General features: G+C 36.1%; 1 protein-coding gene across 2 annotated transcripts in view; it reads left to right on the top strand.

Annotated features, from left to right (window-relative positions):
- LOC132151686 (SLIT-ROBO Rho GTPase-activating protein 3-like) overlaps positions 1-18,312 on the top strand; it is an 82,276-nt gene that overhangs the window by 15,827 nt on the left and 48,137 nt on the right. For both annotated transcript variants that reach the window (XM_059559979.1, XM_059559980.1), the window contains exon 2: positions 11,681-11,858. In XM_059559979.1, coding sequence (XP_059415962.1) covers positions 11,681-11,858 — 178 coding nt within the window. The remainder of the gene's footprint in view (positions 1-11,680; positions 11,859-18,312) is intronic.

The following is an 18,312-nucleotide window of genomic DNA, read 5'->3' as shown; positions in this document are numbered from 1 at the left end:
CGAAACTCTGAAAAAATGATTGCACAACACCATAAAAAAGAGTGTTGCACTTCTGAAGAGGGAAAACTCAAAAACAAAATTACGTTTGCAGAGATGTAATTTTTTTTACCACTTTGCAAGCCTGCAAAGCTCTGTTTTCAGAGTTTCAAAAAAACAATTTCACACATTCGCACACCAGTTTTCAGATCACCATTTACAAGGTTTCAAACCTGGAAAACAATCTAATACAGTGGGAGAACACTGACAAATTTGAAACTCTGAAAAATTATTTGCGCAACATCGTAAAAAAATGTTGCAGTTCTGAAGAAGAAAATCTCAAAAACAACATAATGTTTGCAGAGATATTTTTATTTTTTTTTACATTTTGCAAGCTTGCAAATCTTATTTTTCGATCTTGCAAAACTTTTTTTTGTAAGATTTTGAGTTTTCGAACACTTAGTTTCAACCTTTCAGACCTGTATTTTCAGTTTTGAATCATGGCAGCATTTAAATCCCATAGCTAGGAGGCTATTTTTACATTGCAGTTTTCTAGAATCTCTGAGGTAGTCTGCATTCTGAAGAGCATATTAATCATATCTTGAATCATTCCATTGTGATGAAATTGCCCCACTGTGTAGACCGTCTGTTAGAAGCCTATGTCATGCTACATATGCATTCTGTCCTAGTCCAGACCTGACTGTAGTGAATTATTTAAACCAGAGCGGCTGGGTTTGCTTCAGGTCCAGGGTTTTTCACTATACAGAAGTAAGCAACAATGCAGTTAGTTTAGTTTTAATAAAACTGAAATAAAATTCTCGATTTTGTTGCATTATAGCCAGCATAAAAGGATCCAGATTTGTGTGGATGGCCGATGTTGTTCATATTCTTTGTCTTTTCCCAGATGCTCTTAACCAGCAACTGACATAATTGCAAATGAACACTACAGTTTTGACATTTTGTATAGCTGGAGGTAAAAAGGCTAAAAATTGTTGCCTTGTGTAAATGTGCAGATTTCAACATCTTGGCGCCCTCCATCTCTCTTCAGACCTTTTCCCGGGAGAATACCCCTGGGTGTTGCTGTGGAGACAGTATACAGTCATTTTTCTCTGTCAGTGGGACTGACATGGAGACAGCTATGATTGAAGGCCCAGCTCTAAAAGGGACATGTCTCAAGTTCTCTAAGAAGCCAGATCTTATAATAGACACAGGATGCTGATGGTAATACTTCAGCTGGGGAGGAGAAATCAATGTGTTAAACAGATCATGGGAAGCTAGTGTGTTTGTCTGCGTGTGTGTGTTTCTGTGTATTCATGTATTTATGTGTGTTTTGGATGTGTCTGCTTGAACAAAAGGACAGAATTACATTATCCTCTTTCTGGACAGCAATATTGCTGCAATATTGTCTCATGTACCCAATTTCAGTTAAATGATGTCCCAGGCACTCTGCATCAGCCGTGGAGTGCAGATGTTAAATAGCCTTTCCATATGGAGTTAGGAAGACATTTGCACACGCTCATGTTCTGAATGTGCTGAGAAAGCTAAAGATTGTGTGAGACTAATTGGATTTTAATCAGGAATTATAATATTGAGTATGTATGGTGTGTATGTGTGTTTATCTTTTGCTGCTTTTTTTAAATAACTTAAATTTCATATTGCTGTTAAATATAATCTTTTTGTTTTTCATACTACAAAAGGAATAATGTTTTCGTGTTGTGATGCCTAATTTGACCTGTATCAACTGATTTTATAATGATTTTATTTTATTATTTAGGCAAAATAGTATATAATTGTATTATCAGCCATTTATTATCTGTTATGAAAAATATTATTGGTTTATTGATTTCAGTCAATATTTTAATGTATTTACAATACTCTTTATTATCAATAATCTATATCTGTTTTCTAGATACTTACCATTCAAAAGTTCGGTGTCATTTAGATTTTTTATTTTTTGAATTCATCAAGGGTGCATTAAATAGTTCAAAAGTGACTGTAAAGACATATATTACAAAAGGTTTCTAGTTCAAATTGATGATGTTCTTTTCACCTTTCTATTCATCAAAGAAATAAAATCATGTTCTCCATAAAATAAAATAAAAATTTGTACTGTATTTTTTAATCAAATAAATACATCCTTGGTGAGTATAAGAGACTTTTTAAAAAATTTTTAGGTTTATTGGCCCCAAACTACTGTTCTGTTGATGCTCTGTTTTTGATGGTGAAAAAATAAAATAAAAATACATATTTGCTTTCATATTAGCTTTTTTGCATTGTGGTTGTGTTTCTGATACTCCATGATAGCTGGATAGCTATGATCTATCTGTCTGCCCTTATATAAACACCCATCAAATGTTGTTGCTCTGAAGAATGATGCCACATAAATGATCTGAGTCATTATGGGGCAAATAGCATCATATAAATGCCATCATGGCAGCCAAATATAATGTATATCAGTCCACTATAAACATATAAACATAAATCTGTGGCCTTTTAAAGTGACTCTTCAAGAGTTCTGTTTGACTGATGATGGACTGCTAAGCCCTATACGGTTAAGAAGATGGTTTAAAGCTCAAATGCCACCTATAGATCTGTTCTCTAGAGTGCTGGACATTTTCCACAAGAAAGATCCATATCTTGCATCATACTTCTGTTCTCACCTTTTCTTGTATTGGGATAATAAGTTAACTAATGGGCTCTTAAGTTCAGGTTTGCTGTCATTAACAATTGGGCCTTAATGGAACCAGTGGGCGGCTTTATAAGATTCAGTTTGAAGTTAATTGCCTCTGGTGTGTGTTATGCAACCTTCGGTGTGAATTCTGAAAAACTGCTGCAGTGGACTTGCTTTGCAGATGGCTGGAGAAAAAGGGGTGCTGAGAGGTGGAGTGAGAGAGGGAAAGTGAGGGAACGGTGAAGTGAAAGAGAACACCATCAAAGATTTAATTATTGTTTGAAAATGACCCCTGCTTAACCTGTGCCCGCTCATGCATCCTGTGGTTGGGCTCCTGTTGGTTAGCAGTGAGCAGTGATTGGAAAAGATGCTGATTCTGCTACTGTTTGCTACAAGCTGTATCCATAATGCATTGGTAGAGAAATGCTGAATAATGTGGGTTACAGTTTTTCCAAGGTGTATTTGGTTAAATTAATTATTTAAAAGGGTTGTGTCCTCGGTTATGAGTCAGATGTTCTTGAAAGGTATTAACCTCAGAGAAGAATTCATAGCATTTAAGAATAAAAATTATTCTGTGAGTCTCATACTATGGTAATGCTATGCTATGATACTCAAGATTGGGAGGACTAAATGTAAAAATTTTAGAATCTGGAATTGAAGTAAATGTTTGTTAGCATTATCATAAGGCCCAATCCCAATTCTATTTTATACCCCTTCCCCTTCCCCTACCCCTACCCCTCCGCCTACCCCTTTCCCCTTGTCCCTTGAAACAGAGTGTCAAGGGGTAGGGGAGAAAATAGTCCCCTAAGATTTTCGTTAAAATCTTTATTTATGCCAACAAATCTTACATTTAGGTGTTTTTTTGTTCGCTGTAGCATCCATGTTGCCGAGATAATTCATACCCCATCGTTTGAAGTGTGGTCCCGAAAAATCTTCGTTTGAAGGGCTATCTGACCCTTCCCCTTACCCCTACCCCCTCAAACCAAAAGAGAATCGAGACACCCCTACCCATTCACGTGAATGTGCGAAACGGAGGGGTAGGGGAAAGGGGAAGGGCTAAGGGGTAGAATTGGGATTGGGCCTAAGTGATGTCTGCAGAAAAGAAATATTGTTTCAAAATTAGACCAAGTTATTCAATTTTGTTTAAAGATTACAAAGACGAATGGAAGGAAAATTAAAACTGAACCATGCTTAAAAGAAAGCAAGATGTTTAATGTAACATAAAGCTTGTGGACGTCCACACACTCTGTCCAAAAAAAGAAGATATTTTGGAGAATGTTGGTAACCAAACATGCTTCCAAGTATTTTTCCCTGACATGCCTTCTTCATGTTTTTAAAAGACAGTGGCAAACAGACAACCAGTAAATAACACCTTTTACCATATTCTGAAATATTTCCTTTGACTGTAATAATATTCATAATATAATAAACATTATGTGTTCTGTCAGTTAAGAAATCAAAACCCTGAAATAACTTTGAGCAAAAAAAAAAAAAAAAACAATTCCTGAGATGTTTGCTTATTAGTATTATAAAAGTTATTGTCATATCTGTGTCCTCTTATGTCAGGTTCTTATTTAATCAATGAATTTAGTCGAATAAAAAGACAAGCTGGCTATTAAAAATCAAATGAAAGCAAAATCAACAACATTCAAAGATTGATTGTGCATAAATGTTAAGTTTAAATATAACATTTTAATGTATAATTATTAAATGATTGCAAAAATTAAGCTACTTTTTAAAATATGAAACCTCAACCGCCAGTAGGTGGCAGCAAGTGTCTTAATGTACGAGTTGAATCAATCGATTCATTTAAAAAGCTGATTCATTTAAATTTGCAAACGACTGTCCTTACAGCCTGACTGAATCATTTGCTGGTCCGTGTAACGCTGAAGAAGATGCAACGGTTCTGCTGTTTGTTCTATTTTCATTCTGACGAAGCAAAACTGAAGTTTGCGATTGTGCGATAGGTTACGTCCTATATCATAGACATATCTAGAACTAAATTGCTATTTTTTTATTAAAATCATTTCAATGACATTTTTACCCCACTATGTGTAATAGGGCTGAAACGATTCCTCGAGTAACTTGATTACAAAAAATGATCGAGGCAAATTCCTCTGCCTCGAAGCCTCTTTTAATTTAAAATCTCATGTCAGGTTCTTTCGCAATTATTTTTTTTTTTATTGTGACACAACTCGTTTACGTCACCCACAAAGCAGAAAGAGACACAAGCGCTGCGTCCGAAGTCGCATACTGCAAGGAGTCAGCAGTGTTTTGATTTGAGTGCGTGGGCAAATGTAAAGAGAACGTTGTGGCGTGTTTCCATTGCAAGATAGAGCTGGCATACCACAACTAATGCCCTGTGAATTCCGCGATGCAGAAAACGCGGAGGGAATCGCAAAATCCAGTCATAAAAACGTAATTTACAGTTAAACGCGGAATGGCACAGAATTTGCCAAATTTTTAATGAATTAATCAAAAATAGGTCATTGCACTTACATCAAATCACGATATGGACTAATATCTGTAAATATTAAGTCGGAACATACTATTTAAATATGAATCCTGCATGTTCTGCGTGTCTGTGTTAATGAATGGAGCAGAAGCGCGTCTTCCTTTATTAACACACACTGAAGCACGCGTGACGCTCGCGGTGATTTCAGCGTCTGCTGTCTCACTAAATACGGAATTGAACACATGAACAACATCTCCAGAACTGCCCTGACAGTCACTTCATGAGCATTTGACTGTTTGATTTGAGTAAAACTAGCGTCACATCACATACACAGAACTGTAAAGGTACGTCAATACGTCAAAATAAAAGTCCGGTTAAAGACTGTTGTTCAGCAGAATGTACATAGCCTACCACATTTTTTAAGGTTTAATCACACAACATTTCTTCCATGTTTTATTTTTAATAGTAAATCCCCTTTGTTTACCAAAAAGTTAAGTTAATTTTCAATAATTAAAAATTAATGTTTTATGTGTTAAATGTTTAATGTGCATCTCAGAAAATGCTTTATTTAAAACCCCAACTGAATGGCACTTAAATGCACTTAATTCATCTGTCAACTTTATTGTCATTGTTCACAGTTCAAGTACAGATAGAGAAACAATGAGTACTAATTAAAAGTTTATATTTGATGTATGCATTGCATTCTATGCATTTAAAAAAAAAAAAATTCTAAAAAAGTTAACTTAGTTGTTCATTTTAAGAGACCCAGGAGTCTTAATTTCTTTTGCATAATTAATATTGAACTTTAATTAAGCAAAAACACATTTTATCCGATTAATCGATTAATCGATGGAATTTTTGGTAGAATACTCGATTACTAAAATATTAGATAGCTACAGCCCTAATGTGTAATGGCAGTAAGACGAGAGATCGGACTCAAAACTCATCAGATGATCGCATAATTTAGTGGAACATTAATATAGTAATTAGGGCTGGTAAGCGATTACATTTTTTAATATAATTAATTACATGATGTGATGATTTATTAATCTAATTGACAGATTTGTCATTTTTGGTTGGGTGAACTCTAACCATAATAATTTATTTTGTTAATTGTATTATTATTACTATGAAAATATGAAATTATTTCTTTAATGAAATTATACTCTAAATAATAAACTAAAACTGACAGTAGATGGTGGTAATGTCTTAATGATTAAGTCATCGAATCATTTATTTATTCATTCATTTGATTTGTTCAAATGGCTAATTCATTTAGGAGTGAAGTAAATGGTTCTTTATGAATGGTTCATTGAGTAATTTGGCTTGTTCGGCTAGAAGCAGATCATAACCATCAGACTGATCTGTGTGTAACATCAAAGAACCGCAAGAGCTTAGAGCAGACACTCCTTGTGCTTTTGAATCGCTCTCGCGGTACTTTGATGTCACACACCGATCGGTCTGTGCAGCGCCACTTCAAATCCAGTGCCCAAATCGTTGAAAACGTGGATTAAGAAATGAAATGCCTCTGTGGGTTTTCCAGAGATGAACAGTTCTGATTTGTCTTTATATTTTGATTGACAAAATTGAGCAAAACAGACAACATTGTTTCTAAAATAACACAATATTAACTTCTTAATGAACTGTTGTTGTAACAAGGAGTCGGAGGCGTTCGGATCCAAATGCAGCGCTTTATTAAAGAATAGGGATGGGACGATAACCGGTTTTATCGATAACCGTGATAAAACGTGCTGAAGGTTAGTAATATCGTTTAAAAATGAATTATCATTAAAACCGTGTTTGATTATCGCGGTTTTAATAACTCGCTATTAAATCATGTCCAGCCAGCAACAGTCTGACGCAAGCGCAGCGCACAATGTTTTTTTGTTTTTTTTCGAGAAGGAATGGCGAAAGTCAGTGACTTTTCTATGCTTTTCTATGCTTCTACACTTTTCATTGTAAGGAAGGAAATGCCACAGAATTTAATCTTTCTTTAAATTAAGTGCATAGAGTTGCTTGTTTTATTAGTTGTTTGTTGATTATTAAATATAAAACTTGCTGAAATGTTTTCAGTGTGAGCATCAACTATTTTTGAACACTTTCATCTCATTTCAACAAAACCGTGATAATATTGATAATCGTGATAATTTTAGTCACTATAATCGTGATATTAAATTTTCATACCATCCCATCCCTAAAATGGTCAAACAGGCAGAAATCAGGAATGGCGTCAGGTGTGTCAGGGATAACCAGAGTCGAAACCAAAAACAAGCAGAGATCGGGACAGGCAGCAGAGAATCAGAGTCGGGATACACAGTCCAAAGGTCAAAACACAGGAAAAACAAACACAGGGAAAAACGCTCGGAAATGTCAGACTGGCTAAACAAAACTTCGCAGTGAGTGAGAGTGAATGTGCTGCTTTTATGTGTGTGTGTAAATGAGGTGCAGGTGTGGCAAGGAAATTGGCTGATGAATGAGGTGCAGGTGTGGCAGGGTGATTGTGATGCAGTGACTCATGGGTAATGTAGTTCGGGTGTGGTGCAACAGTATGAGAGGTGCTAGTGTCCAAGTGACATCTGGTGGTTGATGGGTGGAATGGTCCTGAGTGGAGTGCCCTCTAATGAAGTTCATGGGCACTCCATCTAATAATCGTGACAGTTGTATAAGATGAGTATCACATTTGCACTCCTGTGATATTGCACTTAGCCTACTGCTTGTGTGATATTTCTTAACCATGTGATGTAAATATGAGACACAATGTCAAACCGCCATTTTGCCCCATATCTTGAATTTTAGGGATGCTCCGTCACGCAGTAAGTTGTTGCTTTGCCTCATATTAGTCATCAGTCGACTGTATGAAATGGCAGATGATTCACATAGGTCTGGGGCGGGCAAGTGCGTCAAATGCGTTAATAATTTTAATGCGTTATTTTTCTCCATAATTAATTATTCAATCTAATTAATGCGTTAAATTACCAGCCCTAATAGTAATATAGAATTATCCTCTGTAAAGAAATGAGGTGTGAACATTTGAGAATGTATCATTATCTTTTTAAATGTGTCCTCTTTGGAGCTAAAGGCTTAATGAAGCTGTTTAAAGTAGCCATGTGACAACAAACCAATCGGTGCTGACACGATTCAATACATGTGTCCTTCTTCTTTGCGAAATAATCATAAATACCAGTTTATGCTCTTCGATTGTGGCCTAGATATCGAGTTGTAAGCTATAGCCCCGACTGGCCCGTTTTATCTTGTGTGCGCAGTGGAAATGTTGCTAATAATTTCTGAATTCTGACTGGCATATAATGAACAAATCAAACAAACATAAACGGGCAAAGGCGGGGCCCCCTACAAGGCAGGGCCCATGGGCTGCAGCCCACTCAAGCCCAATGGTAAGTCCGGCCATGGTTGCTATTGTAGAAACCACCCAGAACACCCTAGAAACGGCATAGCAATGTTCTAAAAAACACTCTGAACATCTTAGCAACTGTATGGCAATGCCATGAAAACTATCAAATTTGGAACCCTTGCATTTGCATGAGAAAGCACCACTGACATTTTCTTCAGTAACTCTGCAAGAATCTTGTTGCACCATTCAGACGATTGAGGGACTAACTGTTTTATTGCTGCCAGATGGATTCTGTAGACCTTTTTAACATTTTCTGTGCTGATTTTTGGAGAAAAACTGCTGAATGGATTTCAGCATGGTATACTGTGTTAAACAGAGCTCAGGAAACTGCAGTCTTGATGGCAGCTGAAAGCCTGATCAAATTAGCCATGTTATTTAATAAACGAGCAGACTGAAAGACTGAACAAACAGTGAACGGTGGGTGTTTAAATTCTGCAGCTTTCTGAAAGATTCTGGATCACATAACTGCTCAAATCTGGGAGAAAAAAGAAACTACCTCAGAACAAATTACCTGCAGTTTCAAGTGGTGTACAAATTATCTTAAATTTTTCCAGACTGCTGTTTTGTTCTTAATTCGTTGAAATTAACTAGATTGCCCGCTATTCTCTATCTGAAAAGTTAGACAAAATACTTGTGTACATAATTACATTTTTGAAACGAGACAGATAAAAAAAAAAAAATTTCCACAAATTATTTGATTCAATCAGTTAATTAATTGAGTTTATTAATCAGCCAAATGTTTGTGCTTTTTTGCAACACTACTGTTCAGAAGTTTGGGTTCAAGTTTTGTTTTTATTAATCATTTTAATCTACAAGGATGTATGAAATTAATCAAAAAGGATAGTAAAGAAAATTCAGCTTTGCCCCCACAGAAATAAATAACATTTTAAAATATATATATAAAAATAGGAAACAACTATTTTAAACTGTAATAATATTTCGTAATATTACCATTTTACTATATTCTTTTGATTAAATAAATGCAGCCGTGGTGAGACTGATAGATTTGTATAGACCACCAGGGTTTCTGGAGACCACAATTTGACGACCACAGCTTTAGACCAAAACCTACTAAGGGCAAGTTTTGTGAGATTTCATTACAAAGAACATTTCTGGAATCTCTATAACACACTATTTCAAGTCCCCTTATATAGATAAACAGACCCAAGGCACCGATGGAAATGGTTTATGGGGAGGGGAAGTGAACGACGCACATAAGATAATTGATAGTATCTTGATAGATAGTATCAGTTAGAAAACCTTTAAATTAAAGGTTTGTTGCCTGTAAAATTAGATGATATTTTGTGTAGTTTTGGCTCTTGACCCTGCTTTTATTCATACTCTATAACAGAGATCCATCATCATCCATTTGTAATCAGATGGCTTAGTCATCACAGCTTGCTAATAAGCGAGACAGGCTGTTTATTTTAATTGAAATCAGGTGGTTAACTCGTGCACTTGATATTAAAGTGTAATTCAGGGTTGCGTCTACCATCGTGTGACACAGTCTTTCAGCTATTTGCTGAGTCTATCCGCAGGCAGAGGTTGTGACAGAGTTTGGTCTCATCAGATGAGGGTATTCCAGAGAAATCCTCCTCTTAAATTATTCCGGGCTTCTAAAGTAACCAGTTCACAGTGTTATACAGGGGCTAAACGGACATCAGGCCAAAATTCACAGCATTCCTCCTCCGAGAGCAGCTGTGAGTTCCAGACATCAAGTGAAGCCACAGAGTGATCGCAGTGCACTTGGAATCCTCTTTCTTGTGACTAAATCTGTGATTGCTCAGGTTCTCCGTGAGAAGCTTGCTTACAACATGACCTATTTTCAAATAATGAAATATTCTCTCAAAGGAAGTCTTTGAAGCAATAGAGGTCTCTTTGAAATGACACATGAAAGAAGCTTTGCTTCAACACCATAAAACCTGGCTGCCTGAGGGACGCCACTTAGTGTACGACCTATGTGTACTTCTCTGTTGTGTTAGTTTAATTCTGAGGGAACAGCTCTGTTTGTGGCAGGAAACCTTACTTTACAATTAACAGCAAGTCAGGTATTTTTCTGTGAAAACTTGTTCTTAAATATTAGTTTCTCTGAATAACAGAAAGTGCTACTACATTAAGAATGTGACTGTAAACTTTTTGTTCATTCGTATTTTAGAAACTTCTGGATTAAGGAAATTGCATTGAGCCATTAGAAAGAACATACACTTTATGTGTATATATAGTCAGTTTTTGCTTGTATTTACACATGTATACCGGTATATATTAATGAGCGAAGTGACATTCAGCCAAGTATGGTGACCCATACTCAGAATTTGTGCTCTGCATTTAACCCATCCGAAATGCACACACACAGAGCAGTGAACACACACACACACACTGTGAGCACACACCCGGAGCAGTGGGCAGCCATTTATGCTGCGGCGCCCGGGGAGCAGTTGGGGGTTCAATGCCTTGCTCAAGGGCACCTAAGTCGTGGTATTGAGGGTGGAGAGAGAACTGTACATGCACTCCCCCCACCCACAATTCCTGCCGGCCCGGGACTCGAACTCACAACCTTTCGATTGGGAGTCCGACTCTCTAACCATTAGGCCACGACTTCCCCTTAATCCATTAATCCAGGAAACCTCACTAATCAGCTTTGTTGTTGGACTACTTAAAAATTCTTGTTTGGTGAGGAACAGCTAGTCTAAAGCTTAGATCATGACAAAACAAGTGTGGATTTCAGTCTCATCCATTTTTTTATTAAAGGACAAAGCACGGTTCTGGCTTGGTGTGCTAAATATATATTTCTCCATTTCCCCTAAACAATTTGAACAGATTTCCTATTAAGCAGTAGATTGTTTTCCTTCATATCTGTATTGGATGAATATATACTCTGGGATGATGGAATATATTTTGTCCACACACACACTGCAAAGTTTTGCGAGTGACCTAAATGATTGTTCCATGTGTGTAAAAAGTACAAAAGCATTCCAAAAAATTTGCATCCAGTAGTCACAAACGACTGGAATAATCATGGAAATTCTTCGGTCAGTTGCTGTATGGTTTAAATAGTGGATTTAGCCTATTTGAAGGCTAAACTAAATCTGAATCCAACTAGCTTTGTATACGTACATGTCAGAATTGTGCTGAGTCAAACTAATGTGTTTATGTGTACTCTGTTGCTCAGAGATCCGTAATCAGTTGGTGGAGCAGTTCAAGTGCCTGGAGCAGCAATCAGAGGCTCGGATCCAGCTGTTGCAGGACCTGCAGGAGTTTTTTCGACGCAAAGCCGAGATTCAGCTGGAGTATTCTCGCAGTCTGGAGAAACTGGCTGAAAGGTTCTCATCAAAGATTCGCGGCCCGAGGTTAGACTTTATTGATATGTGCAAGTGTGAAATCCACCCCCAAAAAATGAAAATTCTACCATTAATTTATTATTTTCCTTAATTTTTCCCCCTTGGGGAAGCTGTATGATAAATAACTGCATACAAATTTCACAAAAAAAATTCTCATTTGGAGCTTGATGGAAAAAAATGACTCCAAAAATGACAAATTACATCAAGCATGATGATTATAATAAATACATGATGACAGTTTCCATTTTTTGGTGAACTGTTCCTTTAATTGTGCATGCCAGATTATGTCTCCTCTTCATTTTGCTGTCTGCCTCACCATTTGTCTCAGTGCTTTTTCTATCAGTGCTTTTTCTATTAGAGCAGAAATAGCTGCTGGTGAATTTTAAATCTCACCCCTGCTGCTGGATATAATCGTCCTTCAGACAAGGGTTGCTCCTCGTTTCCTACTTTCTACAAAGTTTCTACAATTCTTAAATGCCTGGAGCATTTTACATATTAGGATGTTATCTTTGGCTGTTAATTTAAATTAAATACCCTTTTGAATTAAATGGTCCCTCAAAAGAAAACTTACTTTTCTTCATGCCACTCCAGTATTACGAGTTCATTCCTCTTTGCTAACCCGACCTCAAAAATGTTGCTCTACCTGAGCAACTCTCCTTATCTGACAAACTTGTGCTCTTTCAAATTTAAAGGGATAGTTCATCCAAAAATGAAAATTCTGTCTTGTACTCATGCTCATGTTGTTCCTTACCCATAAATCTTCTGTGCAACACAAGAAGATTGCAAAATGTTAGTTAAAGTCAGTGGCGTCCAATGTTGTTTTTTGACCCTTGACTTTGGGTATTTGGATAAAAACAGTTGAAACATTGTTCAAAATTTCTGTTTTTTTCTTCCACAGAATGATGACAGAATTTTCTATTTTGCGGGAACTATCCTTTAAGTCTATGGAGAATGAACAACATTTTTATTGTTTATATGTTCAATTTATATGTTGATTCAGTTGACCGCAATGGCATTAGTAACAAAATTTACGTTAGAAAACCATAGTGTTTATATATGTTGTAAAACCATTGCAGTACACAGCTACTGTTTTTCCTTGCGTGCATCAGATCAGCGGGTGATTATTGGCACCTGTGGCATCAAGCCAACATTGGATTCTGTGTCTGCAGTAAAACTTCTGCTAACAAGACCTCAATTGGTCATAGTGGGCTGTGAATAAAAAATAAAGGATTTTACCAATGCTAGCTCTAATAAGGCTATAGAAACACATTCTGACAGCTTGAGGTAGATTTAATCTTTTTCTGGAAATGAGATAAAAGTGAATATATCTGTTTTCAGGTGTGAAAACCCCTTTTAGATATTTGGAGTCTGACTTCACGAATGTGCTGCTGAATGTACTGTTGTCAGGTTTGTTTTGCAAGTGTGTTGCAGCAGGATTGGTGGGGCTTAATTAATAGCAGCTGGTGAAGGAGGGCCGTATGCTGCTTGCTCCTGGGGCCAGTTTCACTGCACCATTGACTACATTACAGCAGACAACAATGTGGAACGGCAGCGCCAATGGCTGCTGCTCTCCTGGCCCTGTGTCTGGCCTTGTCATTCTCTATAGTTGTTTATTTTTTTGTACTACATTTTTTTCTCCTTTCCTCTTTCCTCCTCTGATATTGTGCCAGCTTTTGGGTTCTAGTTTTGCTGATGCAAGCCTCACAGCAAGCTCAGCTGACTCATGCTAAGAATCAAGCACACACAAACAATGCATACTGTATGTTGACAACAAACTTTTGTCTTTTTGATGGCGAGATGGACTTATGCTCTTTCAGATTAGAATCAGTTTTATGGTCTCTTCACAGACAAAATGCTGCAGTATGCAGGAACAAGGAACACATTTGATTGCAGGATATTGTTTATAGTTATACAAATGTACATTATGTGTATAATACACATAAACTTCCGTTTAAAGCCTTGTAATTGTTTTACGTTTTTAAAAAGTCATATGCCCACCAAGGCTAAATTTATTTGAAAAAAAAAAACATAAAAATTCTGAAATATTGTTACAATTTAAAATAATTGATTTCTATTTTAATATATTTTATAATGTAATTTATTCTGTGATGGAAAAGCTGAATTTTCAGCAGCCATTACTCCAGTCTTCAGAGTCACATGATCTTTCAGAAATCTAATATGCTGATTTGGTGCTCAATTAACATATATATTTTTTATTATCAATGATGATGACAGTTTTGCTGCTTAATATTTAAGTGGAAACCATGACCCCTTTTTTTCAAAGATTATTTAAAAAGATTCAAAAGAATTTCAGCATTTATTTGAACTGTAAACCTTTTGTAATAGTATAAATGTCTTAACTGTACATTTTGATCAGTTTAATGCAAACTACATAAGAAAACTACTTTCTGAGATTCAATTGAGTATTCCATTCAGGAGTGCTGTGGAATAAATAATATAGTATATGCAAAGTTATATCTTCCTCTTCTTAGCTTTGACTGCCCACAGCAACTAAATGCAGCAATGGTATATCCTTCAGTAAATTTCTTCATTAACTTTATGCGTAGACAAGTAAGATTTTACAGGTTTTGCAAGATTAAACATGTTAATTTATTTTTACAAATACTGTATGTAACACCTATCTATTTATAAAGGTAAAAACCCCTGCATAAAAGAACCCTAACTATCTTCAACGTAGTTCTACACAGACCATGACGTGTCTAGAGGAGATAAGGTGTCTACAAAAGTTTTGTTAATTTTGCCTTTTTACATTTTTTTGCTTTACCAGTCAAAACACAAAGTCTGTATGCTTGTGTGTGTTTGCAGATGTTTAGCTTTATTTTCACCTTATTTCCTGTTCTTATCTTGCCTCGTTCCCTGGCCTGAATGTGTTGTTATTGCAGTTTCATTTGATGCGTATTGGTGCTGAGACTTGCAACACACAATACCTGAATACTAATCCAGTCTGGTCTGCAGTTCAGCTCCGTCTCTGTGCATTAAAGCAGCCATAGATTACTTCTAAAGTATATATGAATGAGGGTCAAGGCTTCTGCATATATATTTTGAAGGGTGGCTTGGCAGATGGAATGTAATTTAAGCTGTGAACACTAGGCTATTTTCCTAGGCAGAAATGACAAAAAAAAAATCTTTGCCTAGTGCCTACACAGATTTTGTATGTAAAGATGGCAAAGAACTGGAAAGGGATGCATTGAGACCGTTCAACTTGTGATGGTTGCATGCATTCAATTTCAATATAAAAATGTTTCATTATGCTTGGGACAGAACACAATTGACTTAAAAGGGTGGAAAATATGTTCTTGTGAATAAAATGTTTGCTGTCATCCATTAATCGAGAAGTTCTATTTCTGCTAGATGTTTCAATGACTGCATTTTCATGTACATGGATTTTGCTATTTGCTATTTATTTAGAAGTTTTGAATTTAACTTATTTTTCTTAATTGCTTTTAACTCATTCGCGCTGTTGTTATATTTAAAAAATAAACATTAGTTGAAATGAAATAAAATTAATTTGAACTTAAACTAAAATAAAAAACTATTTTTAGCTAGTTGCAAAGGCAACATTTCTCTTTTTCATTTAGCTTAATATTTTAGAATTACAACTTTAGAACTTTAGAATTAATATGATGTACTAAAATAACTCAAATTGAAATAAAAGTGAATAAAAACTATATAGATAAAAATAAACGCACAACAAAATTAAAAGTACTAAGACTTTAATTAAAATTGAAATACAAATCTAAAATATTAATAAAAAAAAAACATTGTAGTATCTCAGTGAAATGAAAATAATACTGGTGCTACTGCAGTGAGATAAGAAGAATTCAGTGAGTTGATTTAAATTACTATCCCGTATTACTACAATTCAGTGTAACTAATAACCAGAGAGGATGTCTTCAGTACGTCCTGTAGAGGAACATGAATACATACTGAAGTATTCCCAAGTCTATTGAGCATATAAACTGGAATATTAAATTGAATTACATGTAAACATGGTAATTGTTACTTATGGTTGAGTTTGTTCCCTTGGGCTCACTATGGTCAATTTATTAGTCCGTACAACATTGTTAACCCATATTTTATACATGCTGATCATAGTGATGTGGCATTAATTCACTGAGTATAAATTCATAATCCCATTAATATATAAATCCACACAGATTGTTATAAGTTATGCATGAATTTCATGCACTTGCCTATGGGACAAAGCAGTGCCTACAGTCTGCCAGGACTTTTTTTATTTATTTATTTATTTATTTATTTTTTTTTTACCAGTACCAGTTGTACTGTTTGCTACTGAGTGGTCTTTAGTCTTGTATCCATTTATTCATTGATAGCTTCCTTTAAAGATTAATTTTGGTCGCTGAGAAGTGTAAGAACGTGATGATGGTTTTGGGCTCTGGTGTAGATGTGGCAGCATGCAAACTACATTTGCTGTAGCCTATTGGACAGAAGCCTGAAATCAAACTGCACGGCAGTACGTTCCTGCTGCATTGCACTCCTCGCACAGCAGCACCTGCCTTCTACCTCCGGCCTTCATTCACTCACTGCCAAACCTCTCAGAGAGCATGCCAAAGCCCTTGGGATCGTGTGCTGGGAAAATGAATCTCTCAGACTTAGACATTAAAGGATTAGTTCATCCAAAAATTAAAGATAATTTACACATACTCATGACAGTCCAAACTTGTGACTTTCTTTCTTCTGTAGTGCACAAAAATTAGAATAATTTACTGGTCTTTTCCATTCAGTTAAGTTTCAAAAAGGATGCCAAAACGGTATAAAGTACAATAAAATTTGTTCATATTCAAGTCATACAGTAACTTTGTGTAGCCAGCAGACTGAAACACAATGAATGTGAACTTGTGGTTGATTGTGGAGGGGTAGAGTGACTAAATGGTTGGAGAAGTCTAGCATACATCGCCAGAGAATAGGCTGTTGAGATAGATCAAGATTTAGATTTAGAAAAATCTACATTTACATGGATAAATCACTCACAGTAAGATCAATAACATGTATTTACAAAATAGAAAGGGTACATTTTCATTTCATGTTGACTTTAACAATTTTGAAAAAGGTCAGTGAGTCATTATGCTATACTTGAAAATAGATTTTGATTTAGATTCAGATTTTGTGAACTGAATTCATGAATGAACCATCACTACCTCTCACGATTAATGAGGTCCAAGTCATCAGCAATGAGCTTTTGAGCTAATCCTTGTCCTAGCATTCAGTGCTCTGACAAAATTCTCTCTTCTCTCCTTTTTCCAGTCCTCTCATGGGTCTACAGCTGGGAGCAATCATACACTGGTGGCCTCATTTTACGTGTTTGTGGATTGGGGGGTGTTATTAGTGTGTTGGGGGTTGGTGGACCAGCAAAAAATGTGCAATTGCAATTTATTGAAGCTTACTTAAAAGACGGAAATGCGTTTGAACTGGGGAGCATGTGCCCCCGTTTCTGTTTCCACTACAATTCCTGATTTGGCACTTGATTCCTTCCTCTGCCTCTCCATCAGGAGATAAGCTTCAGCTATCAGCAAGCCACCCCAGACTGGATTAAAAGCTCTTTGATCAAGTTGAATTGGGATTGACACACACACACACACACACAAAAAACACTTTCTTGAATGAATATTGTGGCAGGCAGCGAGTGTGATTGTATGATTGTGTTTTATGGATTGTGTTGCTATAATGAACCTAAGTGTGAAGTGATTTTGAACCCCGATGATACTCTGTGTGGGTGTTTTTGAGCACAATATGGATAACTACTTATTATCACTTCTTAGCATTGGATTAGAGATCTTTAGATCTTTTGCATAGTTTTAAAGGTTAGAAAAGACACAATAATACACACTTAAAATGTATCACTTTTTCTGTGTATGCTACATATGTGTACTTGCATGCATTCTAATTTCACTTCACACGATGAATCAAACGCACATATCCCTTACCAAAAAGTTACCATACTCACTTACTCATTCACACTCAGTCATTTCTCCTTTTTTAATCCTTTCTGACTCACCAGGTTGCATAGCTGTGAAGTATTGGAGTCTGAGAGGGTTTGAGAGAGTTGTTTACAAGGATCCGATATGTGGAGATTAAGAACAACATGATGCTCGCTCAGTTCTGACTGGAAACCTCTAAAGATCAGTCTGTTTTGTGGCTCAATGGCAGCCGTGCGCTCGATTGAAGCTGCTTATAATGTGTGTTTGTATTAACGTGTGAGGAACTGCAGTATACCTGGTAGAATTAGCGTCTAGAGTGATGTGAAACAACGAGAGACATATCTTTTTAGTTTTCAAGTGCTGTCGTTTATAGGAATCATTCACCTAAAAATGAACATTTTGTCATCATTTACTCACTTTCTTGTTGTTCCAAGCCCATATTAATTAATTCCTTCTGTGAAACATATGAGGGTGATTAAATGATATAGAATACTGGAAAACTT

The sequence above is a fragment of the Carassius carassius genome, chromosome 10 (assembly GCF_963082965.1).
Source record: "Carassius carassius chromosome 10, fCarCar2.1, whole genome shotgun sequence".
Taxonomy (NCBI): domain Eukaryota; kingdom Metazoa; phylum Chordata; class Actinopteri; order Cypriniformes; family Cyprinidae; genus Carassius; species Carassius carassius.
Note: the sequence above shows the minus strand (reverse complement) of the source record. Positions and strands in the feature narration are given on the sequence as shown.